The sequence below is a fragment of the Nomascus leucogenys genome, chromosome X, assembly GCF_006542625.1.
Source record: "Nomascus leucogenys isolate Asia chromosome X, Asia_NLE_v1, whole genome shotgun sequence".
Lineage (NCBI taxonomy): Eukaryota > Metazoa > Chordata > Mammalia > Primates > Hylobatidae > Nomascus > Nomascus leucogenys.
In genome coordinates, this window is record NC_044406.1 from 12486188 (window position 1) to 12513418 (window position 27231).

Consider the following 27231-nt stretch of genomic DNA (forward strand, 5'->3'; position numbering starts at 1 on the left):
TTGTTAAAGAAACTGGGTCTTCCATCCTATGAAATTTCTCACATTCTGGATTTGGCTGATGACATCTTCAGTGTCTTTTAATATATTGGTCTTCCCCCTGAACTTCCTGTGACCGGTAATTAGACATAGAGTCTTGAGTAGATTTCGGTTGCAAATATAGATGATAGATATACAGATAAGATGGGTAGAGATAGATGATAGATAGATAGATAGATAGATAGATGATAGATAGATAGATAATAGAGTTCTTCAGGGCCCCACTGTCACAGGTCAATTCCTCTTAGTTTACATACTGTCCCTTTTTCCACATTCCTAAGGCTGAGGGCTGAAACATCTGTATTTTTATTTTATTTAGTTATTTATTTATTTGAGATGGAGTTTCTCTCGTCACCCAGGCTCGAGTGCAATGGTGCAATCTCGGCTCACTGCAACCTCCACTCACTGCAAACTCTGCCTCTCTGGTACAAGCGCTTCTCCTGCCTCAGCTTCGGGAGTAGCTGGGATTACAGGTGTGCACCACCATGCCCAGCTAATTTTTGTATTATTAGTACAGACAGAGTTTTACCATGTTGGCCAGGCTGGTCTTGAACTCCTTACCTCAGGTGATCCACCCACCTCGACCTCCCAAAGTGCTGGGATTACAGGCATGAGCCACCACGCCTGGCCAACATCTGTATTTTTAATGCAGGCCCTCTCTACTGAGTTCCAAACCAAAATAGCCAGTGAGTGGCAGGATGTCACTGGATGTTTTTTGAACTCCTCAAATTCACTGTGTCCCAAATGGGGATTGTCCTTCTCAAACCTGTTTCTCATTGTTCGCTTTACCTCAGTGACTACAACTTCCATCCAAGACAGACACCTGAGCCATCCTAGGCTGGTTCATCACCTGGCCCAAGTCACCAAGCCATGGGATGCTTATTTCTTCGGTGTCTCTGGAATGTGTCCCCTCTTCTCATTGCCTTAGCCTCAGTTCTAAAATTCAGTTAAAGAATGCAAATGCATTATCCAGAGTCACACGTTCTCAAGCCCAGCAGGGACTAGACCCTAACCTCATGCTCAGCTCCAGATTCAGCTCAGCTCCTGTGCTTTGAAGACATGTACCTTCCACTTCCTGTGAATGTGGTTGTTAGAACCAGATTTCAACATGCTGGAGCAGCTAACGGCAGGGAAGTTAGGAGTCACAATATCTGGGTTTGAAGCTCACATCCATCACTTGAAGTGAATTTGGTTATGTTGGTTAATTTCTCTGTGCTTCAGTCTCCTCATCTGCAAAATGAGAATAATATTCCAACACATTTCTGAAATTCCCAAAGCTCTGAAAACTGGAAGGGTTTTTCTTGTTTTAAAATTTGTTTGGCAGCACAACCTGACTTGACCTTAATGATTTGATGACAAAACCTGACCTGGATGGAATTGAGGATATTTATGGTCTGTGTTTATCATACTTAGAATATTCTTCCATTTTATAGTCTAGCTATCTTGGTGGCAGGCTACCCTAGCCCACTGGGCCAAGTTCTAGAATATGCTGTTTTACTTTTCAAAAGTACAAAAATGTCTACATTCTGAAACATACATGATCTAAGGGTTTTGGAAAACAGGTTTTGTACCTGTAATAGCTACCTCATAGGTTTGTCATAGATTGCTAAAGAAATTAGCATTTGTAAAGCAATTAGAAGAGTATGAGGCTTATAGTAAGCCCTATTTAAGTGTTTGATAAACATTTCCTGTAACATTTAACCCTAGAAATGAAGTGAAAGATAAATTACTTTGTTAGAATAGAGTTTGATAAACTTAGGGGCCTCCATCAAAGCTGGGTTATTACAATTGCTTTTCTGCTCTAAAGAAATTAAACATTAGACAGATAGAAAAACCCCTTTTGAGTGGTGTCTCAACCTCTCCCTACTCAGAACTAACCACTATTCTGAAGTTGGGGTGTATGTGTGTGAATCTTTTCCATGCATGTTTCTAGATTTTAGTACATATATGCGTGCATGGTGTGTATTTTTTAAAGTTATGGCTAAATGTTATCATGCTATACCTACACAACTTCCTTTTCACCTTGACACTAGCATTTTCATACATGTAGTCTAGCTCATTTCTCTTCCTGTAGTATGCCATCATTGAACACTCCACAGTTTACTTACCCACATCCTGTAGATGGGCACTTAATTTGTTTCCAATTGTTTGCTATTATTATGTGGCAGTGCCCACTCTCTTGTGCACCTCCTTGTGCCCGCATGGAAGAGTGTCTCTTGGGCATATACCTGAGAGTAGGATTGCTGGGTCATATGTGCCTGTTTTAACTTTGCAAAAAAATGCCACTGTGCCCTTCAGTAGGGTGGACCAACCTATACTCCCATAGCAATGTGAGTTCCCATCTCTCTACATCCTTGCCACACTTGGCATTTTTATTCTTTTTTTTTCTTTTGTGAGACAGTGTCTCACTCTGTTGCCCAGGCTGGCATGGCCTCAGATCAATGCAACCTCTGCCTCCTGGGTTCAAGTGATTCTCCTGCTTCAGCCTCCCAAGTAGCTGAGACTACAGGTGCACGGCACCATGCCTGGCTAATTTTTTCTTGTATTTTTAGCAGAGACGGGGTTTCACCATATTGGCCAGGCTGGTTTCGAACTCCTGGCCTCAAGCAATCCACCTGCCTTGGCCTCCCAAAGTGCTGGGATTACAGATATGAGCCACCGTGACTGGCCAGCATTTTTATTCTTTTTAGACATTTGCCTATCTGAAGGGTATGGAATATCACTCTTATTGTAATTAGTGGTTCTCTGGTTACCAGTAAGGTTGAACATCTTTTCTGCAATAGGCCTGTAAGTGGTCTGCCTGCCCTCGTTGTGTGATATTGTGAGATAATAAAAAATATATATATTTGGTCTCTGACATAGACCCCCTGAAACTCTTGTAGATAGAGGCACTAGGAAAGTCTTTTGTTGTAATATTTGGTCTTTGACCCTGGTTCCTGACATAGAGCTCCTAAATACTTTGGAATTTCCTGGGTGATGGGAGTCTTTTGTTCTAATGAGGCAACTCTTGGTGGGCTCTTGGACCGCTTCGGGATGGGGCCAGCTGCCAGGGGAACCAACCACATGATTAGAAGGTTGGAATTTTCAGGCCCACTCCCTAACCTCCAGGGAAGGGAGATGGGCTGATGGTTGAGTTGGTCACTAATGGCCAATGATTTAGTCAATCATGACTATGTAATGAAGCCTTCATAAAAACCCCAGAAGAACTGGGTTTGGAGAGCCTCTGGATTGCTGAACATGTGGAGGTTCCTGAAGGGCTGTGTGCTCAGAGAGACATAGAAGCTCTGCACCCCTTTCCACATACCTTGCCCAATGCATCTCTTCACTGTTCATCTGTATCTTTTGTACTATCCTTTAGTAAGCAGGTAAACTCAAGAAGCGTGAGCCTGAGTTCTGTGAGCCTTCCTAGGAAATTAATTGAACCCAAAGAGGAGGTCGTGGGAGCCCTAATTGATAGCTGTTTGGTCAGAAGTATAGGTGACAACCTACTTCTTGTGATTGGCATCTGAAGTTGGGGGCAATCCTGTGGGAATGGGCCTTTAACTTGTGGGATCTGACGCTACCTCCAGATAGATAGTGTCAGAAATTAATTATAGGACACCCAGTTGGTGGCCCCTGAAGAAATTTCTTGATTTGTAGGGAAAAGCCCCCTGACATCTGGTGTCAGAAGGGCTCTCTGTTGTATTGAGTGTGAGTAGAGAAAAATAAGTTTGTTTTTTCCATCAGACATTGGTGCCTCCAACACATGTTCCCCTCGGTGGCAAAGGTGGCCTTGTTAAAAGGCCATGTGATCCTATCAGTGAAGACATCCACAGATTCTTCTGTGACTGGCCAAAGAGCTAGAGACATTTTGTTTTTTTTTTTCACTCTGTCATCCAGGCTGGAGTGCAATGGCGCGATCTCGGCTCACTGTAACCTCTGCCTCCCGGGTTCAAGCAATTCTCCTGCCTCAGCCTCCCGAGTAGCTGGGACTATAGGCGTGCACCACCACATCTGGCTAATTTTTGTATTTTTAGTAGAGACAGGGCTTCACTATGTTGGCCAGGTTGGTCTTGAACTCCTGACTTCAGGCGATCCGCCCACCTCGACCTCCTAAAGTGCTGGGATTACAGGTGTGAGCCACCGCTCCCAGCCTGAGCTAGAGACATCTAATTAGCTCTGCATGCCCATCTACTCTCACATACACAGGGACACAGGGAGAATAGCCATCAGACTGTCACCAACAGACAGAAGCAAAAGTAGGATTTAGAAGAAAAAAAGGGAGAAAAAAAATCCTGAGGGAAGAGACTGTGGTTTAACTAACTGTGATGGAAGAAATTCAAATATTTGTTGGATAAACGAACAAACGAGTCACGTGTGCCTTATATCACAAATTATCTGAGACAAGCAGGAGGAAGGATGGGCTGGCATGAGGTGTCCAGAAGCCAGCGCATCCATTCGGAGAGCTGACAGGGAAACATTTCTCCGTATTTGGAAATTTTATACTCAAGACTCCCACTGGCACTTTTCAGTGATTTTTAAAGACAGGGAATAAACGTGTCAACATTTATTGAGTATTTGCCGTGTAGCCAGCACTGTTTTACAGGCACTACTCAATGTGGTCCTCACAATGACCCCACGAGAGAGTTATTAACACTCATTTCAAGGATAAGGAAGGAACCAGAAGCACTGAGAGGTGAAGCCTTAGGTAACAAAGCCAGTAGGGGTGAGACCGGCATGGTGATTTCTTTAGGGGAGGGTATAAGAGTCCTCTGTGAAGAGAAACATTTCACTTTCAAATGCCTCAGCACCTGCTGCAATTCCATGCTTTGGTTTGTACTTGTATCTCAGTCACAGTTATTTTATAGTTAGGCATGTGAATTTAAAATGAAAGGGAGAAATACTAAAGATTTGAAATTTTAGTTATGTGTCACCTCAAGGGAAAGTTAATTATCATTTTTGTCTGCAACACCTACACACAAATTGTGATTCCAGTAATAAAATGAGAGCTTAGAAAAATAAGCACCCAGCGCTGATGAAAATAATGCATTTGTCTCAGGGCAGGGGCTGAATGTGAAGCCAACTGTTCTTAGAGAGAAACATGTCAATACTAAATCTCTTCACCAGCCTTTGATGGATGTGCTAATCTTCTCAGGTCAACATGGGCTCACCCTGGCAATGTACTGTAATAACTTATTTAAAAGGCAGCTGGCTTTTATAAATGACCTGCTCCATCAGCTTTTAGATTTCATTTTCAGAAATGTATTCCTTTATCAAATCAATATTTGCTGTATATAGTAAGAAATCAACTGTGCCTTTTCTGCAACAGAGGTGACTGCAGAAGTGACCAGGTTTGGGAATTACTGTTTTTTTTTTTGAGATGGAGTCTCTCACTCTGTTGCCCAGGCTGGAGCTCCACTCACTGCAAGCTCCGCCTCCCGGATTCACACCATTCTCCTGCCTCAGCCTCCCGAGTAGCTGGGACTACAGGTGCCCACCACCACGCCCAGCTATTTTTTTTGTATTTTTAGTAGAGATGGGGTTTCACCGTGTTAGCCAGGATGGTCTTGATCTCCTGATCTCGTGATCCGCCTGCCTTAGCATCCCAAAGTGCTGGGATTATAGGCATGAGCCACTGCGCCGGGCCGGAATTATTGTTCTTTGCTCTCAATTCTGTATGACATCTAAGCTCTGTAGACATAATGAGATAACAAGAATAAAAATGTCAGGCAGGTGATTTTCATTCCATGAGAGCTGCAGTTGGCAAACTACCATCTGTAGACCAAATCTGGCCTGCAGTCTGTTTTTGTTTTTGTTTTGAGATGGAGTCTTGCTCTGTCTCTAGGCTGGAGTGCAGTGGTGCGATCTCAGCTCACTGCAACCTCCACCTCCTGGGTTCAAGCAATTCCCTTGCCTCAGTCTCCCACGTAGCTGGGATTACAGGCACACGCCACCATGCCCGGCTAATTTTTTGTATTTTAGTAGCGACGGGTTTCACCATGTTGGCCAGGATGGTCTCAATCTCCTGACCTCGTGATCTGCCCACCTCGGCCTCCCTAAGTGCTGGGATTACAGGCATGAACCACTGCGCCCGGCCGCCTGTTTTTATAAATAAAGTTTTATTAGAACACAGCCACACCCATTTGTTTACTTACTGTCTACAGCTGCTTTCACACTACAAAGGGAGGGTTGAGTAGTCACAACACTGACCGTGTGGCCTGCAATGCCAAAGATATTCACTCTCTGGCCCTTTATAGAACATGCATCCCTCTCCACTAGAGGAAGTGGTATTTGTCTCACTACACACTTGGCTCATTTTTAGTGGGGGCTAATGGAGCTAGAGTCAGAGAGGGTATCTGGTTTTTTAAAGGCATTTGTGTAGTTCAGACAGGTTAAAGACAAGAAAAGATAAAAAAGCAAAACACCAGGCAGTATCTCTAGGCAAGAACTTTAATGAATTGAACTGTTACCAACAACATAAAAAACCAGTATAGTATATGCAAAATTATTTTATGTCAGGAGAAAATTTATCATGTTGGCAACAGAACATGTCCTGCAGACCTCCAAGTGGCTGGCATAGTACATCCACCCCGTGACAGGCCCACTGGGACTGTGGTGAACATGCCTGTACCCCAGTACAAAGTCCCCTTTCCCTAAGAAATGTACAGAAGCAGAGATAAAGAGCGTGTACCCAAAAGGAAGAAGGAGAGGCTGGGTACCCTGTGCCCTGAGCTCAGAACTTCAGGGGGATGACCGGCCAGTACTTGGGCTGCTTTCGGTCACAGTGCTTGTCAAAGCTCAGCTGCACTGCAGCCTCCATGGCTTGGATCTTGGCAGCACTGTCCCCGTACAAACGCTTCATCTCGGCCTGGCGCCGCTCACCAGGCCTCTCAGTTGGGGCTTCTACCGACCGGCGGGTGTTGCAGTACAGGTCGTGGTCAGCGTTCACATAGCTGTTCAGGCGCTCTGCATCCAGCTGCTGCTGCCGCCCTGAGAACAAACACGAACGTGAACATGAACATAAACACACGTGTGTGCACTGCAGAAGGAGCCCGGTGAGTGCTGCTGCTGCTGGCCATGCCGTCTGCAGCCCCCTAAGGTCCCTCATCTTTCCCTTTCCAACTGTGAAACCAGGCCCAATTGTTCCAGATGAGATGCTTACCAGATTTTGAGGCAAGACCTGCAGATTATTATCATCATTCACCTACCAAGGGGTTATTATACACTGAGAGAAATGGCAGAGTTGAGTGCCTATAGTCCCACCTACTTGCGAGGCTGAGGTGGGAGGATGGCTTGAGCCCAGGGGGCAGAGATTGCAGTGTACCACTATACTCCAGCCCGGGTGACAAAGCCAGACCCTGTGTCAAAAAAAAAAAAAAAAAAAAAAAGAAAGAAAAGAAAAGAAATGAAGAGCCATAAGGAAACTCGTCACTCCAAACTACCAAACCTCTGCAACAAGCCCTGAAAACACAGGAAAGAAATGAACCCACCTGAGGTTCTCTCTTTTCATCTGCACGGTCCACTCACCACCTGCCCAGCTAGGAATGGCTGACAGAGCTTGCTTGGTTTCAAACACTGCTCCAGGCCAGCAGGGAAACAAAAAGCCTCCTGGAAAGTCCAGTGTTGCAAGCAGTGCTTACCACCATGAATGAGGTGATGTGGGGGGGAAAAATCACTCCTTTGGAAGAGGTATTGATTTTAGGTAACCTGGAAAAGAACAAGTGCTAGCAACCACAGTATGCAATGATGATGGATGATTGATTATCCTTCCACAGATTCGAAACGCAAATCGTACCAAGCAAGGAAAAGTTACATGAGTCAACACTTGCTGAAGGAAAAAGGGTGAAGAAAGGGCAATTCTACAAATGGAATTAAGGCCTCTGACTTCTAATCTTCCTGCTATATCAAAAAATCTGCAATAGTGGGTTGGTTTTCTCACTACGGGATTTGACTTTCCACTTCACAGGCTGGCCTAGGTTAAACTGCAAGTGGTATCGTTACATACTTTTAATCCTACTAATTTAAATGGATTCTTGTAAAGCAAGAGGCATCTATTCAATTTACTCTTCCCTCTGTTTTTTACTATGGCAAGTCCCAATATCATAATTTTTATTCTTATGTAAACTGCAACAACATAAAAGTATCAGTAAGACAATGCTGCATAAGGTAAAATTTAGCCAATTTCCATAGCTCTTGTAAGCGACTCTGTCAAGAGAGAAATTGATAGCAGAGAACACATATACACGGCTACTATGGCTATCAAGAGAAACGCCACGAGATAAGGAATTAAGATGGTTGTAGGGAAATAAAACAATCATATAAATCATTCTTCCATTGTTGGCCCTCCCTGCACTAATACATGGAACAGAACATGGTAGTAAGCTAATCGAGTGTGAATGGGAAGATATTTATAAGGCCATGCATAGTCGCTCGCATAAATCCTGCTCTTTATAAGCATCATCATGGCCTTGGAGGGAAGGAGTTTTATAAACTTGGAAACATTATTAAAAATATATGTGGCCATTGCTGTCTTGGAACATCCACAGTTTATTTTTACCTAAAGGCTATATGAATAAGCCCAATGACTATCAAACACAATAAAAGCTGTGTAACTGCTACTTCACCCATGGAAAAAAATATATGATTAACTCACTGGGCAATGCAGAATGAAACCAAAATATTGGCCTAATATGCAAATGAATGGGGGCCACCAAACATTTGTTTCTAATTTTTGGTCTTTCTGCCAAGTTTGAAACATCAGCATATAAGTTGTTCAGTTCTCTCAGGTGTTCAAATTCTATGTCCCCTAAACTGAGTTGTGTTGGAGTGGTGTGGGAGTGGATGAGCCAAACAGTGGGTTAGAGAAAGCACTCGACAACTGCCATGACAGCTTCTTATTTCCGCAAGAGTTCTGTGTGTTCCTGGCACTCAGGTCAGGGTGAAAGCCCCACTGGGGACTAGCTTCTCCCTGGGGGCATCTCTGTTTTTCTCCTGCCTCTGTCCTGGGATGATTGAACCTGACTTTGAAGGAAAGCTTAGCTTCGTGCTTTTAGAAGGAAGAGCGGGGGTGACCTAGGACACTGGGTCTTGGTATGGACAGTACAGACTGGTGAGATATATTCAGTCACTAAGTTCATACAGGCTTTTCCCACTTGCCTCTTTCTAGGAACCTTGAGCAGGCAGTGGGTGGGCTGATGGCACTGCCCAGGCTTTCCAGGAAAGGTAGAATTTGGCTGAAGAATCTCTCATTCAAGGGCTACTTTTCTGAAGGCTTGGCATTTCCACATTAGCACAACACAGTCCCTCTGCCATCTATGAGCAGCCTTGTACCCATTACCAATCCTTTGGCTCTTTTTTTTTTTTTTGGTCTATCTGGAGATGATCCCACAGGTGGGGTTGCTGAGTGCCTTGGAGTCTCTGCATCCAGAGGGCAGAGCCCACAGTCAGAGTTCCCAGACCACTGTCACATTACTCTCAAATTTGTCCCAAGACTATAATCAGCTTCACTGACAGATCTGGTGACACAAGACATGTTCAACTTCCTGCATAAATCCGAGTCTTTGAGTTTAGAAGTTTGAACAAACACTGAGATCTTAGCTATCCTAAGTATTCTCTGCTGGTAGGATGTTGTGAGTTTAGTCTTTGTACTTTTGCATCTTTTTTTTTCTTTTCCTTATAATTTAAAATGTTTGTAACAATTATATATAGAGAGATGTGTTCTCTTATTGTTGACATCTGTGAATGACACACAAGGTTAACACAAAGCAACCCCAGTTAATGATGCTGGTACAATTTTCCAAGTTTGTACTTAGCGTGTGCCCATGGGTTACCATCACAGGATTTTAGTTCTTAATAAAGTTCTTACAGTGTAAGAATAAAAGAATAAAAGACATAGCCCTCTGCTTTTGATTCTTGATTTGTTTTTCATTCCCATTCAGGCTTCCTCATGAATATTTTTTTTTTTCGCTCTGTCACTCAGGCTGGAGTGCAGTGGTGCAATCTTGGCTCACGGCAACCTCTGCCTCCTGGGCTCAAGCGATCCTCCCACCTTGGTTTCCTGAGTAGCTGGGACTACAGGTGTGTGCCACCATGCCTGGATAATTTTTGTATTTTTTTTTTAGAGATGGGGTTTTGCCATGTTGCCCAGGCTGGTCTTGAACTCCTGAACTCAAGCGATCCACCTTGGCCTACCAAAGTGCTGGAATTACAGGCGTGAAGCCACCGTGCCTGGCCCCTCATGAAAATTTAAGACCCAACCCTTATCCCCTCCTTGCCTCTCAAGAGATTTGGAGGTTTAATGGTTTCCTGCATACTGAACAGTGGCCCTAAAACACTGAACTAAAGGGCAAGAAGCCTGTCACCTGTGACCTACCCTGTGGGGGTCATTTATTGTGGAAGGGCACTGTCACCTTTACTCACAGCTATACCCCCAGCCCTGGGAGGACACAATGCCTGACACAAAGCAGATGCTCAGGAAGTGACTGTCAAATGAATGCTCAAAGGCCATGCACGATTTTTTGTAAACAGCTCTTTTCCTTCCAGATGCTGTTAAAGAACAATAATGACAACTTGGGGATTGACAACAGATGCTCAAATCTCACAAGGTGCTGGGCAGAACTCCCTTCCCTGTGGGTTCCTCAGAGCCTCCCAGGCAGAGGGGCTAGAGGGGAGGGGCACCAATGAGTTGGGGTCGGACCCTGTTCTCTTACATTCGAATTGCTTTGCCTCTACTTACTCACACAATTTTTTAAAAAGTCCTAAGGTTAGGCTACAAGTTGAAAACCAGTCAGTTTAAAACCAAATAACTGCAGACAGGCTGTGCACTGATGGTCACAGCCAGCAGGTGAAAGTACTTTAGCGTGTACTGACTTAGGGGACCAAGTAAACCTCAGAACGGAGTATCAGAGTTTGAAGGCATCCACTCATTCTGTTTTCTATTTATTGCTTCCTTCCTTCCAATGAAAAAAAGGATTCTCAATCACTGACAGTTTTCCTTGCTGTCAAAACAAGGTGAGCACTCAGCCAGCCAGATGGAAAATCATCTGACCAAAGCAGACCAGTACGGACATCACACTTCAGATGCCACTGAACAGTTGCCTTGTCATGGAGGGTTTGGTCATTTTTATTGGCAACAGCTGTAGGACTCAATGTTACCATACACTTTTATAGGGTATTTTGGCAAGATAATTTGTTTTAATATGAATCAGAAATCTTTTTTGATTCTATTCCAGCTTCGAAATAGGACTGCAGTGGGTTGAATAGTGTCACCTCAAATCCATGTCCACCTGGAACCACAGAAGGTGACCTTATTTGGAAATAGGGCCTTATAGATGTAATTAAAGGATCAAGATAAGATCATACTGGATTAGGGTGGACCCTAACTCCAATGACAAAGTCCTTGTATGAGACAGAAAAGGACACACAGACACAGGGGAAAGGCCACGTGAAGATGGAGGAGAGATGCAATGATGCTGCCACAAGCCAAGGAACACCAGGAAACACCAGAAGTTGGAAGAGGTGAGGCCCTACAGCCTTCAGAGGGCGTGTGGTCCTATTGACAGCTTGATTTGAGAACCGTGAGAGAATAAATCTGTTTTTTTTTTAATTTATTTTAAATCCACCCAGGTTGTGTAATTTGTTACAGCAGCCCTGGGAGGCTAATACAAGGGTTAATATGCATATAGGTTAAAACAAGAACAATAGTCATGTATTATTAAGGAAAAACTTTACTGGATTCCATCTGGGTTCAAGATACATAATCCTGGTATTTTTCACATCAATCTATTTGTCTACATGATGTGACCAATGTCACATCACATAATAGTCCATAAAGGAAAAAAAAAATCATGGAAAGTTACCAGGACTTCAAAGAATCTTATATAGCAGGAAAACATTCATCCAAGATTATTCCACACATAGAGCCCAAAGGCAGAACATGTTAGAGGCTAAAGCATGGAGGCAGCAAGTGGCAAAGAATGTTTTTTTCCCTCACTTTCCTAGGACTAGTACATCTTTCTGATTATATTTTCTGCTATTTTGCCAAAATGAATGATTGTAGCACAACCGAGGGAAAGCACAAACTTGATGTATGCCATGAATGCCTCATTTCTGGCTTGTCAGCAACCACCCAGAACACAGGTACATGCCAACAGAACTGGAGCCATTTCAGACTGGTCTTCTCTCTTCATCGCACATCCCTTGCCCCATGACAAATGTAATCCTGCAGTTACTGGACAATCGCCATTTTTACTTTTACAACAGAAGTGCATTTTCACATTCCTTTCCACTTTTCTGCAGCCATTAACACGTATCATCTCACTGATCGGTTTTGTGTACCTGTGAATATCTGCACCAGATGAAACACACACGCATGTCAGGTTTGTGCTCAATCACTGTGATTTCATCCTTCAACCTCATTGACTAAAGCAAGACAGCTCACTAAATACTGGGCCATAAACTTCACTGAGTTCTCCAGGTTTGACTGACTAAAGGCTCACTATGAAAACTACAGTCTCAGCCTTCCCACTCAGATGGACACAGCGTAATGGAGCAGATGTCTCCCCTCAAACCTATGAAAACCACATCTGGGCTCTCTGGTAAGAACAGCACTTTGAGTGTCTAAGCCGGGAGTGAACTAAGTCTTTTTTTCTCTCATTCCAAACTGACCCTATCCCTCAAATTGGCCTAGTGCATACCCTACTTCTTGACAGCTGCCCCGGGGTGCTCCTCCTTTGACTGCCTGGGTCACTGGCTCTACCCCTCATGTGCATGTATAACCATGAACCACACCATAGACACTCTTCTTCTATGTGTCACTTTACATTTCATTTCGTCTCCTCTTCCCGATGGGGTTTAAGCTTTTAGAATATGTCCCTGTTTTGACCCAACACCCTCAAAACATAGGTCATAAATACCTGATTGGCTCAAACCCGAGAATACAGTGGTGGTGTTTGTTTCAGAGGGCCTTACTCTCTTTTGAGGGTGACTTCCACTCATTTTCCCTGTAGGTATTAGCAATATAACCTTGCAGTCTCGACTGGTGGTCACTTATGACTACAAAATGGTATTTTTCTTAACCTAATAATAAACATTTTTCCTAAGAAATAATTGAAAACACAGCTGACCTTTAAAACTTCATAACTGTAAACTTTCTCATAAGTTATTTTCCATTGAAGCTTTAAGTAACGGAAATATCTTGTTAGGAAATGATGACAGACATAATCAAAAGCATGCATGTTCCCACTGTACAAAAGGAGTTCTTATCCTAGTCAAGCTTTTGGTGTTTTTTATCCTTGAAATATGTTAAAGTAGAGACTATCTGGAATCTGAGTAGCAATCACAAACAAGAACATACTGTCCAATCTGAAGGCCTTTATCCTAAGAAAATATTAAACAAGACTCAGGCGATGATGAATTGCATAACTTGTACGTTCCTGTGGAAGTGAATAATACTGAAAAGTTAAATTTTTCAAATTTAGTGACACTTCCTCTTGCTAGTAACATTTTCTAAAATCCTGTGTTCTTCAAAGCATTCATGTTCAAAGCTGAAAATGTCTTTATTGAACAAGTAGCTTCTAGTGGTTTTGAGAGCAAAATGAAACAAAAAACTTGAACCAATTATTCATACTACCCAGGTCCCCTATCTCTTTATTAAAGCTTTTTCCAACAGTGTATGTAACTAACCCTCCATGAAAATTTCTGGTGAAGGTAATGAATTGGAAAGCGCCATAGGCACTCAGATTACTTACATATGAATTCCATCATTCATTACCGCTTGAAGGAACACTTGTTCATCCTGTACCCACCAAAAATGCTGCTGAAAAAAATAATGCTAGTGATCTGTTGCCCATTGTTTTCTTACTGGTGCAAGATCGGGCCCTGGCAGCTGCTTCTAATATAGACCAAGTCTTTACATTCCAGTCTGACACCACAGTCTGTTCTCACCCTCACCAGACAATTCTCACATCTCCCTGGGACCAGGTAATGCATTCAGGGAAGGCTGTAGGAGCATGACACAGACGCTAAGAAAAGTAGTTTTGAATCATGCTATAACTACACATTTTAAAAGTACAAAGAATTGAAAGCTTGTTTAGTGACATTATTAGTAATATTGAAGTGGGTTCATTTTCCCAGTTCATGTACTTTACTGTATTAAATTTTATCAAGCAAGAATATCCTTGAAACAGAACTAAAAACTGTGTTAATTGCTAAATTTGATGGACACCAAAACTTTCATTCTTTCATGTCTTTAATATTCTAAATCAGTTTAAAAGTTTGAAACGTGTCACCCAGAGCAGAAATATGACCTTTCTGAAGTCACAGAACATCTTATTAAAAATATGCAGAATCTTGGCTGGGCGCGACGGCTCATGCCTATAATTCCAGCACTTTGGGAGGCCAAGGCAGGTGGATCACCTGAGGTCAGGAGTTCAAGACCACCCTGGACAACATGGTGAAACCCCATCTCTACTCATAATACAAAAATTAGCTGGGTGTGGTGGTTGGTGCCTGAAATCCCAGTACTTGGGAGGCCGAGGCAGGAGAATCGCTTGAACTCGGGAGGCATAGGTTGCAGTGAGCTGAGATGGCGCCACTGCACTCTAGCCTGGGTGACAGAATAAGAATCTGTCTCAAAAAAAAAAATATATATATATATATATATATACACATATGTACAGAATCTCAATCAAGCACTAATCAAGGCAAACGGTATCAGAGCAAAACCAATTTATGGTTAATAATCCATGTTAAATGATGGGTTACTAGCAACTAACTGTAACAATAACATTTATTGGGCACCAACTTGGTACCAAGCACCATTCTATAACTTTTCTCATATTATCTCATGGATTCTTCATAATTACTACCCACTAATTAGGATCCTATTTCACAGGTGAGGCAACTGAGGCACAGAATGGTGAAGGCAGGGGGCTTACAGGAAGACGAGAACCTCTAATCAGTGAGTGGTAGAGTGAGGCTGGACCTCTGTGATTCAAGCAGTTCTGCCACAGCTGCCTCCGTACACTGTTGCCAGCAATAATATGAACACTGGAAAATGAGGTTCAAGACAGAAGTTGCAAGGGTTTTCATAAAATTCCCTTTTATGATGGTTTGCTATCTAGATCACGGTAAAACAAATAAGTAATACAGTTTTTTCAGAGAGATGACAAGAACTGTGGGTTTCCTTTATGTCCCAGTCACAGATTGCATTTGGGGACAAAGAAAATCTCTAGTGGGCAAAACATGTTATTCTACTTTCTGGTAAGGACAAGAGTAATAAACCTGATCTCCATCCCATTTTCTCTGTCAAAAGCTGTAACAAACAGCATTCCAACCCAAACATGGACATGCTCCAATGCCTCTCATTTGTTGTATACATTAGACTAATGGTTGTTTCATATCTATATTTTTAAAAAGGGTAAAATTTATTTCTGGAGATCAAGGAAAAGTATTCTATGTGTAATAGAAAGTACTGTCTTAAAAGTATTTGTTTGGATATACTTCTTTCTTTCTTTTCTTTTTTTTTTTTTTTTTGAGACAGGGTCTCACTCTGTTGCCCAGGCTGGAGTACAGTGGTGTGATCATGGCTCACTGCAGCCTCAAACTCCTGGGCTCAAGCCAACCTCCCGAGTTGCTGGGACTACAGGTGTGAGCCACCACACCTGGCTGGATATACTTTCTAATATGCTTAAAGAAGTACACAGTTTAAACAAAAGAAAGGAAGTCAAAAAAATCTGAACAAGTAGTTTAGTGAAGAAACACAGACGAAGATACTAAAGGATATAATATTTTATACAAAGCCCAGTGCTCAGTTCTTGGTATCCAGTGGGGATCAATAAAAGCTAATTTATCATTAGGAAAATGCTGACAATGACAGACAGGAATGAAACTCCCATTCCCAGGTTTCTATGCTTCTGTGTCATTGGAAAATTGTAGGTAAAATGTCATACAATTAGGCCTCACTTAAAACAAAACTGAGAATGAATACTGGTTATAATAGGGAGAGAAGCATTTGTATCTCACCAGACCAGAGAAATGGTCTGGTGAATTTTAATAGGAGAGCACAAAAGCTGTTCTAGTTCTTTCTAGTAAGGTGGTAAGAAATTTAAAAAGAAAATTCCTGTTTTTGACTGAAGATATAAGACCTTTATCATAATTCTCTGATCCCATGGACAGGGCCTCAGTGCAGAACCAACAGGAAAGTTGTAAGTGCCAGGCATTTCGTTATTCTGTTTAGGTTCATGTTATTTAAGATTTGGGACCTCTAGCACCAAGGACATCTCCAAGATGTGTCCCAGAGGAATGGCAAAAGTATTTTAGGAACCTAGCAGTCTCAGGGACAAGTCCTGGTGTAGAGAAAGCAGTACAGGAAGTAGAGTTAGGCAGATTTGGTTTGGATGCTAACAGCAAATTACTAGTTGTGTACCACAGAACAAGTCAATTAACCTTTTTAAGGTTCACTTTCCTCATATATAAAATGAGTTTAATACTCGGAGGGACTGCTGTGTAGATTAGAGCACGCACACACACAAGCATGCACACATACACGCTCCATTTAGTAGAGTGTCTAATGGTTAATAAATAGAACTACTATTAGGATAAGCTTTGTTCTGGAACAAAAAAATGTCTTATATTAAAACAACTCCAGAAACTAACATAAGCAAGGTACAGCATCCCCATAACTTTTCCAGGCTTAGGACTGGATTTGGAATATTACCCATAGCCAATGAAGAATTACAAAATTACTTTATATATTAGAGAAAAAAATGTAAAAGGCAGGGCAAGGAAAGGAAGCATGAAGAGACAGAGGCCTGAACTTACGTCGTTCTTCTCTATGCCTCTCGGTCTCTGCAAAGTACTGGCGGAGCTCTTCGGTGATTTCCATATTGCTCAGGTCACATTCTACCTCTGCATCTGACTCGGTCTCCATCTCTTCCTCTTTGGTCAAAGCTTGCTCTTCTCTTGTGGATGCCTGGATCCTACTGCTGTAATGTGAATGCTGCCCAGATCTTCTGAAATGTGAAGAACTGCAGGGGTAGTCCTGCCAGGCCACATGATGGTCATAGAAGGACTGAGGATACGCAGCCTCGTTATTGTAAGAGCTTTGGGGAAGAAGTGCAGGAGGGAAGTACCATGGAAGACTGAAACAGGATTCCACAGCCTTCCTGTAGGCATTGTGATGGCTTTGCATCCAAGCCATTGCTTGATGATAATGTTGCCAGTATCTTGCATATACCGGATGAGAATACCAAGGCCTGGTAGCTTTCGATGTTGATGCCTACAAAATGAAAGGAGGTGGAGGGTGGACACCAAAGTGTTTATTATCCTCAAGAGAAATCCTCAAATGTTTAATCTGCTACCCAATAGGTATTTACTTAGTATTTGCTAAATACCTACTCTACATGAGGAGGCTACTGGGCCCAAAATTGTGTGAGACAGGTCCAGGCCCACAATGGACACCAAGTGTATGCACACTTGCTAAGTCCATGCACATGAGGTATGCACAAGCCAGCCAATTAAAGCTATGGAGCATTATAATATGGGGATGAAGGCTAGTGATCGTTTCTAGATGAGATGCAGGGAGAGAGAAGACTGGATGTTTATCACCTTGGCCCTCTCTACCCACTGTAATTAAACGACTAGTGCCAATTGAGCAACGGCATGCTAAGAACCACGCTAGACTGACGAGCATGACAGACTTTAGTTTTTCCCTTTCTGCCCCCTAAACTAACTTGCTGGCCTGGGCCACCCCTAAATGCCTGGGGCAAGAGATGTCTAGGAGCACACCCAATAGTGCTTTTACTTTCGTATTTCTTAGGTCTTCTCCATCGTGGAATGAGAATACCAAACTTTAAAGACTAAAGTTTACCAGCAAACTATCGCAAGGACAAAAAACCAAACACCGCATGTTCTCACTCATAGGTGGGAATTGAACAATGCGAACACATGGACACAGGAAGGGGAACATCACACACCAGGGACTGTTGTGGGGTGGGGGAAGGGGGGAGGGATAGCATTAGGAGATATACCTAATGTTAAATGCCGACTTAATGGGTGCAGCACACCAACATGGCACATGTATACATATGTAACAAACCTGCACGTTGTGCACATGTACCCTAAAACTTAAAAAAAAAACAAAAACTAAAGTTTACCTTTTTTACTTATGAGCTCAAAAAAAAATAAAAAAATAAAAATCTTACCTTCACTGCTGCCATCTCTGATTGTGAAAGTCCAAATGGGTGCCGAAACTAGGAAAGAAGAATCACAGTGCAAATGTCTGATCAGTATGGTTGTGTGATATTTGTGGCTATTTTGTGGTTTGTGAGGCAGCTCCCAAGGAACTGCCTCTTCCCAGGACCATGCCTGATTTCATGCAACCTGTCTACATGACGTTGGTTCCTGGGCTATGACTTTGTGGTCTGAAAAGGAGGGATCCACTTAGGTTTGATTAAGTGGGTCAAAAGATCCTGCATGGTTCAATTACTTATTTCCCTATAGGAAGTAAAGTCTATGAAAATGACCATATAAATATTTAGTAGTGTGTATATATATATATATATATATATACACACATAAATATACTGATATATATACTGCGGCTAGAGAGATGTCTTATTCTCCAAGTCCCAGATAATGTATATGTATAATGTATATATGTGTTATGTATATATACACACATATATATGTATTATGTGTACACATACATATGTGTGTATATATAATGTATATACACATATGTATGTATACACATGTGTATATACATTTGTATATATACACATTATGTATGTATACATATGTATATATATACAAATGTATATATACATGTGTATATATACACATTATGTATGTATACACATGTATATATATACATAATGTATATATACATAATATGTATATGTGTGTATATATACATAATGTATATATACATTATGTATATATACATAATGTATATATACATTATGTATATATACATAATGTGTATGTGTATATATACATTATGTATATATACATAATGTGTATGTGTATATATACATTATGTATATATACATAATGTGTATGTGTATATATACATTATGTATATATACATAATGTGTATGTGTATATATACATTATGTATATATACATAATGTGTATGTGTATATATACATTATGTATATATACATAATGTGTATGTGTATATATACATTATGTATATATACATAATGTGTATAATGTGTATATACACATTATGTATATATGTATGTGTATATACACATTATGTATATATGTATAATGTGTATATATACATTATGTATATATACATAATGTGTATATATGTGTGTGTATATATACACATACATACACACACAATATACACAACATGAAGTAAAAATTTACAGTTATTACTTTATTTACCAATCCTTAACTCATGCTAATGCTTACTTAAATTAACCCTGGGTCTTCCTCAGGCTTGAGGGGAACACATCTTTCCAAATGACCAGAAACTTCTGTTGGGTCTTGCCTTAGGTCTGGGACTTGGAGAATAAGACATCTTTCCAGCCTCAGTTGTGCCCTGGGCTTTAAGTTCCCCAAATGGGCTTTGTTTTCATTTTGATTGCAATATGCATTTCTCAGCCAGCATGTGACATCACACTCTCCTTGCCTAACCACCCTGTCTCTTCACAGGAGAAAAAACCACTCCATGGAGTCTCTACTGAAGCACCAGATAGACTGCCCTTGGCAAATAGCATTGCTCTGCTGAGATTTACTCTTCTCTCTACCCACCTGTTGTGATTTGCTGATTCGATGCATGAAATACACAAAAGTAATGGCTAATCTGCAGCTGTACCTTTTTCAATCTATTTAAAATAGACTTTTTTTTTCTATTCAGAGGTTCAGAGCTACACCAGAATGTACTTTTAAAAAAGTTAAATAAAAATATCCAAAAATGCATGAGAATTTAAGTTTCTGTGAGACAAAACCACTAACACAATGTAATGCTGAGCAAACAACTACTTAAGGTTTTGAAACTTTGGAAATCAGATACCAAAGCAGTCTTATTTTTCCTTTTCACTTAATTATAGGGTAGAATTAAAAAATTCCCCAACCCTTAAGAAACAAACTTTACTTGTTTTATAATCTCTATCAGATGTTTTGCTATGGTTATATTAAGAACTGAGATGCTAAATCAACCACTTCTATATTTTAAGATTTAGCTGAAAGAGAATTATTCACATTCTTTTTAAATATAATAAACTTTCAAATAGGGTACTTCTAAGAGGGCTGACATAACCTTCTGTAAATTTATCTTAAACATAGCCCATAGTTCCTGTTCCTTGTCTTAAATTCAATACTATGCATACATGCAATGAATATAAACTGAAAAAGTTAACAAATGCAGTGTAAATTAAGTTCACATTACTTTTAATCTATAATTTTAATGTTTTAAAGGTTTAAGACATGAACAAGTACCTGAAAACCTAGCTAACTGCTATGTGCTTTACAGGCCACTGAAGAAATATAAAAGTTAATACTTAGGTGGCTTACCACTCAGAGAAGTAAAACATAAATGAAATTATGTAGAAATCAGTATGTACTTAAGAGCAAAACTGTAAGGTGCAGCCTTTAAGTGGCTAATTCACTAGAACCAGGTTTTATATTTCTTTCTTTTCTTTTCTTTTCTTTTTTTTTTTTGAGACAAAGTCTCACACTGTCGCCCGGGCTGGTGTGCAGTGGGGTGATCTCGGCTCGCTGCAGCCTCTGCCTCCTGGGTTCAAGCCATTATCCTGTCTCAGCCTCCCGAGTAGCTGGGACTACAGGCGCGTGGCACCATGCCTGGCTAATTTTTGTATTTTTAGCAGAGATGGGGTTTCACTATGTTGGCCAGGCTGGTCCAAACTCCTGACCTCGTGATCCGCCCGCCTTGGCCTCCCAAAGTGCTGGGATTACAGGCGTGAGCTACCGTGCCTGGCCCAGGTTTTATATTTCTATCACTAAAATCCGAATAATTTTCTGAGAGCCTGCAGCACATAATGACATTAACGCAAACTGCATGTGTATCTTAATCAAATTTGTTTTATAGATTAATAAGCAGCACAGGAATTAAATTAGAAAAGTCTAGGAGACATCTGCATGTGTTCTGGAAATTAAGTGTTTTGAATCCAGACTTCTTTCTATGCATCATGAGGCATTTAGAACCAGGTCAACTAAAATATCAATTATTCCAAATTAGGAAGTGTGATAGCCTCAAATATGGAATAAACACCATTGAGATCAAACACTACTGTAGACAAAATCTTGTTTTTAGTTATAATTGGGAAAATCCAGTGTGGTATTAAAGGTTGTAGCACCAATATTCTGAAAATCCACCAGATGGCTAAGAGAGGCTCCATTTTGCAAAGCTGGAAGTTTAGGCATGTGAGATAAAGTAGACTACCATTTTAAGGAGCTCAAGGGTAACTGATGATGTTCTCCAGGCTGCTCAAATGTCAATGGCTGTGATTTAGAGGGAGGGGGCAGACACTGTGGCTCACGCCTATAATCCCAGCACTTTGGGAGGCCGAGGTGGGTGGATCACCCGAGGTCAGGAGTTCAAGACCAGCCTGGCCAACATGGTGAAACACCATGTCTACTAAAAATACAAAAACTAGCTGGGTCTGGTGGCACACATCTGTAATCTCAGCTACTTGGGAGGCTGAGGCACAAGAATTGCTTGAACCCAGGAAGTGGAGGTTGCAGTGAGCTGAGATCGTGCCAATGCACTCCAGCCTGAGTGACAGAGTGAGACTCAGTCTCAAAACAAAAACAAAAACAAAAACAAAACAAAAAAAAAAGAGGGAGGGAGCACTAGTTTGAGGAGAGGTAACTTTGATCCAACAAATCATCTGGTAGAAGGGCTGCTATGTTAGAAGGCCTCAGAGATCACCCAGGTACATCCTGAGCGCTTATGCAAGAAAGAAGCCAAGAGAATCATTTGAGATGACTGAAGAAAGCCAGTTCCAGCTTCTGAACCAGAGGCAGTTCAGAATAAGCCCAGAGTGCCCACTATCTACATTAATTAAATATATTAATTCATCAGCTAAGGTGCTAGACTCTTAAGACCCAGGACATTATGAAAGGATGAATTTATGTTAATGATGGAGTGCAAGAAACTCTGTAGGCAATTTTGCTTTGCTTTGGTTATGCTTTCCTCACAGTTTTGACCACTGGGACATTTATAATCAAACTTGCTGCCATCTTCCAGCAAGTTTAAAGTCCTGAGGCTGTATGTAGACTGTGCTCATCTCACTCTTGGCTTTATTATTTTCTCTCCCTAAATCCCCAAACCTACTTGTACTTGTAATAGTCTTTTACATTTTAAGTCTTTTTAAGATTCCTAAAATCCTATATTCAAATTAACCAATTTGAATAACTGACTTGAAGAATTACACATTAGTCTCTCAAAAGTCAAGTATGGCATAGAAAAACATGTCTAAAGGAATAGCAACTTGTATAGAGCTTTATAATTATTTTTAGCTAGGTCTTTCCAGTATTATCACTTTATGCCAGCAATTTTTTTCAGTAAAGGGCGAGATAAATATTTTAGGCTTGCGGGTCACATACAGTCTTTGTCGCATAGTCTTCATGTTCTTTGCTTTAAAAAAAAAAAACAAAAAACATCAAAAAAAAAAAAAACACACCAAACAACCCTTTAAAAATGTAAAAGCAATTCTTAGCTTCCTGAAGTACAAAAAACAGGCTGTGGGCTTTTATTTTGCCCACCCCGGTTTCATGTTAACACATTTTGAAGTTGTATAGATTCTCTCTGAATATACTGAGCATCCTAATTGTTCCTCAGTTTCCACTTGGGAATCAGTAGAGGAACTTCACGATTCTCACACGTTTCATAAATGATTAGGTTTGGAGAAAGACTAGTGGAGGCAAGAAAACTGACTATGACCAATAGCAATCATGTTGACCGGTTGCTAATATGTGGGACAAAAAAACACTCTCCATGACTAAATAAGGAAATTGGATCTTTTCTTAAATATCCATATAAACATTTAAAGACTTAACTAAAAATAACAATAAAAATTCTGCAAAACCATATCAATCGGCAGGGCTTAGAAAGCAAACAGGACAGAGCTCTGAATGTCTATTCCCTGGAAGGAATATATATTCTTTCCTGCTAAGCAATCAGTTAGTCAGTTAATATCAGTTAGCTCCCAAGGGAAGAAGAGGTCCTCTTCTAAAGATGGGTCCGATTAGCTTTTTTAAGCTGGTTATTTTCTTCACGCATGGAGAACTTAAAGAGCTAATAAGAATGCCCGGGTTTCTGAAAAGCCAACATCTAAATAATTATAGACATTATAGCAACACCTTCAGAGACTACTACCTCTCAAAGAAAAGAGAGCTGATGGTTGCTGCAGATTTAGATGCCCTTTGGTCTTTAATGGTCTTTAATTCGATCTTTCATTCCTCACTTCCCTGGGAATGTCTCCCACTCTTTTATGGCCCAAGCCTTCAGGGACTGAACAGTAACTTTTCTCCAATGGGCTGGTGGAGCTGAAAGAAAAGAGATTGGCAATGTCAGGGAAGGCCGGGATCCACAGCTCTACAAACCCGGCAGCCCTCTCCAGTGAGCACAATGGCATAATGGCCACCACCCAGCTGAGCCCAGGCGAGTACAGAGACCATTCATTGTCTGTCCTCAACCACCAAAGAAGGAAGGAAAAAAACAGGGTTGAGGTCATTCACTAAACACTGACGAGGCCTACAGGCAAGGCAGAGACTGAGTCTTGAATGATATATTTTTCCACATAGCCTCTCTTAAAAAATGTATTTACACTTCAGTACGTCTGCTCACCCTGCAAGATCTATTTTTAATGCATAAATATATATAAAGAACAATAGATAAGAACTTTGTAGTTTTCAATGGATAAAATGTGACTATTTCCATCAAGTTACCAAAAAATTTCACAAATAAGTGGCTTTGTTGACAGGTAGTGCCATCAAATATATTCTTTTAATTACATATTTATGTTCTTATAAATATAGAATATAGAACAAATCATAGCAACCAAAAAAGTGAAATAAAAACACAAATTCCCCTAAAAACTAGAATGTATATTTGAACTAGATTTTCCTATCTTCCTTTTCTACTAGAATTCTAAAAATACATGAAAATTCACCTGCTTTGATCTTTGCACAGAAACACATTAAAAGCCAATCATTAAATAAGTTACTCTGGCTAAAGCCCTGAAAGTCAAACCTTTCCTACAAAGCTCCAGTGATTTGGTTCTCTGAGCCAACCAGGTAATTTGGAGGATTTAGTTAGGTCTTCAGCACACACTATTTCAAGGAGATCTGCTGGACACTGCAGCAAAATAAGTGAAGGTACGGTGAGAAATCTGAGTGAGATACATTGAGTCATATGCAGTTCCAAGGAATCTCTCTGTACATGCAATAATAACCCTATCACAGAAGATGTCTTCCAATAATACACACAACAGTAAGAACTTCCTCACTAAGACAAAGAATATAATAGGGTTTTGTTGAGGGCCAGGCTTCCTGCCCCACCCACTTGGGCAGCCCTGCCCCCATCCCTGGCTGGTTGCTGAGGCTGGCAAGCTCATCTGGCTTGATGCCCTCATGGGCTCCCTCCTGTGTCTTTGCATGGTCCCTGCTTAGTGATTTGGACATCAAAGATGGCTCAAGTCCAAATGGCCTTCTTTCACCTGCAGGCTTCCAAGCTCCATCTTGGGCAGGACACAGGCCTATTCAAGTGCACATGCCACTGTGTTCAGAAAGCCTGCACCTCCCCGTCTATAATAGCTACAGTTAAAACTGACGGGCAAGGGAGCCAAAAAACTGAGTTTTATTTTCTTTTCATTCCCTCAATCCCCAACCCCAATTTATCCTCTTCTGGATGTTGTAATAAGTACTGTCACAAAGAAGCCATAGCATGGGGAAGGAGTAACACTGAAAGGATGTAGTTAACAATTCTTTTTTTCATACAAATGACATTCCACCCACAGAAGGGCATTGTTTAATTTGTCAGCAAGTGTGATGAATTTGTGAATGGATTTATTTGCAAGTTCTCTGAATCCCCATGTGACTAATATCAGAATCAAAAGTGAAATATGAGGCCAGGAACAAAGTTACCCTCTGACTCAGGAACACAACAAGCAATGGGATGACTGAGAATGACATAATGGTAACACAGTTCAAAAGAGGAAACAGATAAGTTTGTTTCACACCAAGTATGTCCTTCATAAGCAAAACCTAGTGTGACTATAAGGGAATAAAGGTTGAATAGGTAGGTTCTGCAAATTAAGAGCATAACAGCAAAAACCATGGCTAGTTTAAAGTAGTTAAGATCGCTAGTACATTTCAGGAGTCTTATTTCAAATTTACTTTTTTCTGTAAACATGTTCATGGTAATTCCATGTTAATCTCTCTTTTCTGAATTTATAGGCACTCACTATGCCTCATTTACTTGGGCACTTACTCAATTACCTGTAGGCATGGATTCTACAATCTACTTTTAAGTTTCCTATTTTCCTTTCAGAATAAAAATAATAGCTAATACTTCATGCTCTTAGATGCTGTTGAAATTGTTGAGCTTGTCTGTTGTTTCCTGATAACGTTCTCTCCTCCTATATCTACTCCCCAAAATCTCTGAGGACCTAGTAACTCAAAAAACTGACTATAAAGCACCAAATCTTTTCAGGAAGCAAATATTTAAATACATTATGTTTTCAAGGATCTTTTCAATTCATCTGATATTTGATCAACTACATTCCCTTTTCACTTGTCCAGCTGTTCCGTGGCTGAATTTCCTCTTGTAGAGAAGTTGTTCAAAAAAAGTTCTGTACCGACTTTGCAAACTCTCCAATTTACACTCTAGCCTTAATTGTTCAAAACTTTCCCCCATCATTCTCATCTCACCCTATCCTTTAAAAAAAAAAAAAACCCAAATGATTAATCACCATCTATAGAACAGTTTCAGAATGAACATTTCTCTCTGGAACTTTAGTTTGTATACTTCCCCAGCACAGCAATGAACATACAGAGGGGATTTATACACCTGTGAACTTGCTTTCAGTTATGCTTATTCCAAGTTACTAACCAGCAGTCTTTAAAAATATATGGTTTCTGTTCACACTGAAATTACAAAGAGACTGTTATTCCGATAAATTATGCTAGCAAAAATAGTATTTTTAAAGGGTAGCTCTCATCCTACAATTCATGGCGGCTGTGAGCATAAATAATCCTAGAAGTGTTGCGTTACTAACCTTTAGTCTAGATTTTTTAAGTAATATTGTTCTGATTTGAGATGAAAAACAGCTGAATACACAGCCTAGCCTGTCAAACGAGTTTAAAAACATCATTCCTGAAAAAAATAAAACTGTTCAGAACCATCTGATCTGTACTAAGAGAACATCAAGATTTCAGAGCTAAAATGCACTTCGTTGGCCACTGGTTCAACTACAGCTCATTACTGATAAGTGGGCAGAGACATAAGGCCCATAAACCGTAGGCGCCAGATGTCTCAAGATAACTCCCACCAAAAGCTGACCTCCTGCAGAGGTTAAAGTGCAAGAGAAAAGAAAGAAACCTCGACTTTTTGAGCAGACAGGCCAATATCCCAGACATCCTCCAAGTATGTGGCTGTCCTGGGTGATCTTCTATTCAGATACTGGGCTGGATGGGCAAAATCCGAATTCACCTACAGACCTTAACACGGTGGTTCTCGGCACGCCAGAATCACCTGGGCAGCTTTAAAAACTACTGATGCCAGGGCCCCACTATTAGAGATTCGGATTTAATTGGTCCGGGATGGGGGCCCGGGGATCAGAATTCTTAAAAAGTCGTCCAGTGATTCGGAAGCTCTGCAGAGCTGACAGCCTCTGGGACTGGTCCCCTCTCACAATCTGCAATGATTTAGGAATCTCATGGGCCTCTGGCCCCACCTTTTTTCGCGGGATTAAGATAATTATGATAGCAATGTGACGTCCAAGACCTCGGCTCTCTGCGCATCAGAAGCCAGGGCCCGGGGCCTCTAAGCTCCTCCCTCACTCCCCGAAGGAAACCCAGTCGTCCCCAAAGTCACCTCGTGGGCGCGCAGCTTGCGGATCCTGGGCGTTGGCAGGGCAGGGGCCTAGTTTTCCTTGGAGAGACAGAGGGGGAGTGGGGGACGCGAGGGGGGCGGCTGTTGCCGGGGCGACTGGAAGCGCGCTTCCGGTGCGGAAC

General features: G+C 41.1%; 1 protein-coding gene across 6 annotated transcripts; it reads right to left on the reverse strand.

Moving 5' to 3' along the window:
- Positions 1-4567: 4567 nt before the first annotated feature.
- Positions 4568-27231, reverse strand: GEMIN8 (gem nuclear organelle associated protein 8). 6 transcript variants are annotated; one of them, XM_003261058.2, is made up of 5 exons: positions 27092-27208; positions 23460-23541; positions 18219-18266; positions 16837-17293; positions 4568-7005 (listed from the first exon to the last, which is right to left on the reverse strand). In XM_003261058.2, the coding sequence occupies exons 3-5, from the start codon at positions 18231-18233 to the stop codon at positions 6749-6751; spliced, it is 729 nt and encodes a 242-aa protein (XP_003261106.1). In that variant the 5' UTR covers positions 18234-18266; positions 23460-23541; positions 27092-27208; the 3' UTR covers positions 4568-6748. The 6 variants fall into 6 exon arrangements, with proteins under 6 accessions (XP_003261106.1, XP_003261108.1, XP_003261107.1 ...); XM_003261060.2 differs by having other exon boundaries at positions 23372-23541; positions 27092-27207; XM_030807374.1 differs by lacking the exon at positions 23460-23541 and having other exon boundaries at positions 5629-5706; positions 6707-7005; positions 27092-27231.

Bases quoted from the DNA above. Each gene is read 5' to 3' on its own strand.
- GEMIN8 (XM_012500883.2), bottom strand. From the start codon at position 23,729: ATGACCTCAACCCTGTTTTTTTCCTTCCTTCTTTGGTGGTTGAGGACA. The intron at 17,294-18,218 runs GTAAGATTTTTA...TTCATTTTGTAG, and splicing joins CAGAGATGGCAGCAGTGAAG to GCATCAACATCGAAAGCTAC. The intron at 7,006-16,836 runs GTAAGTTCAGGC...GTTTGTTCTCAG, and splicing joins GAGGCATAGAGAAGAACGAC to GGCGGCAGCAGCAGCTGGAT.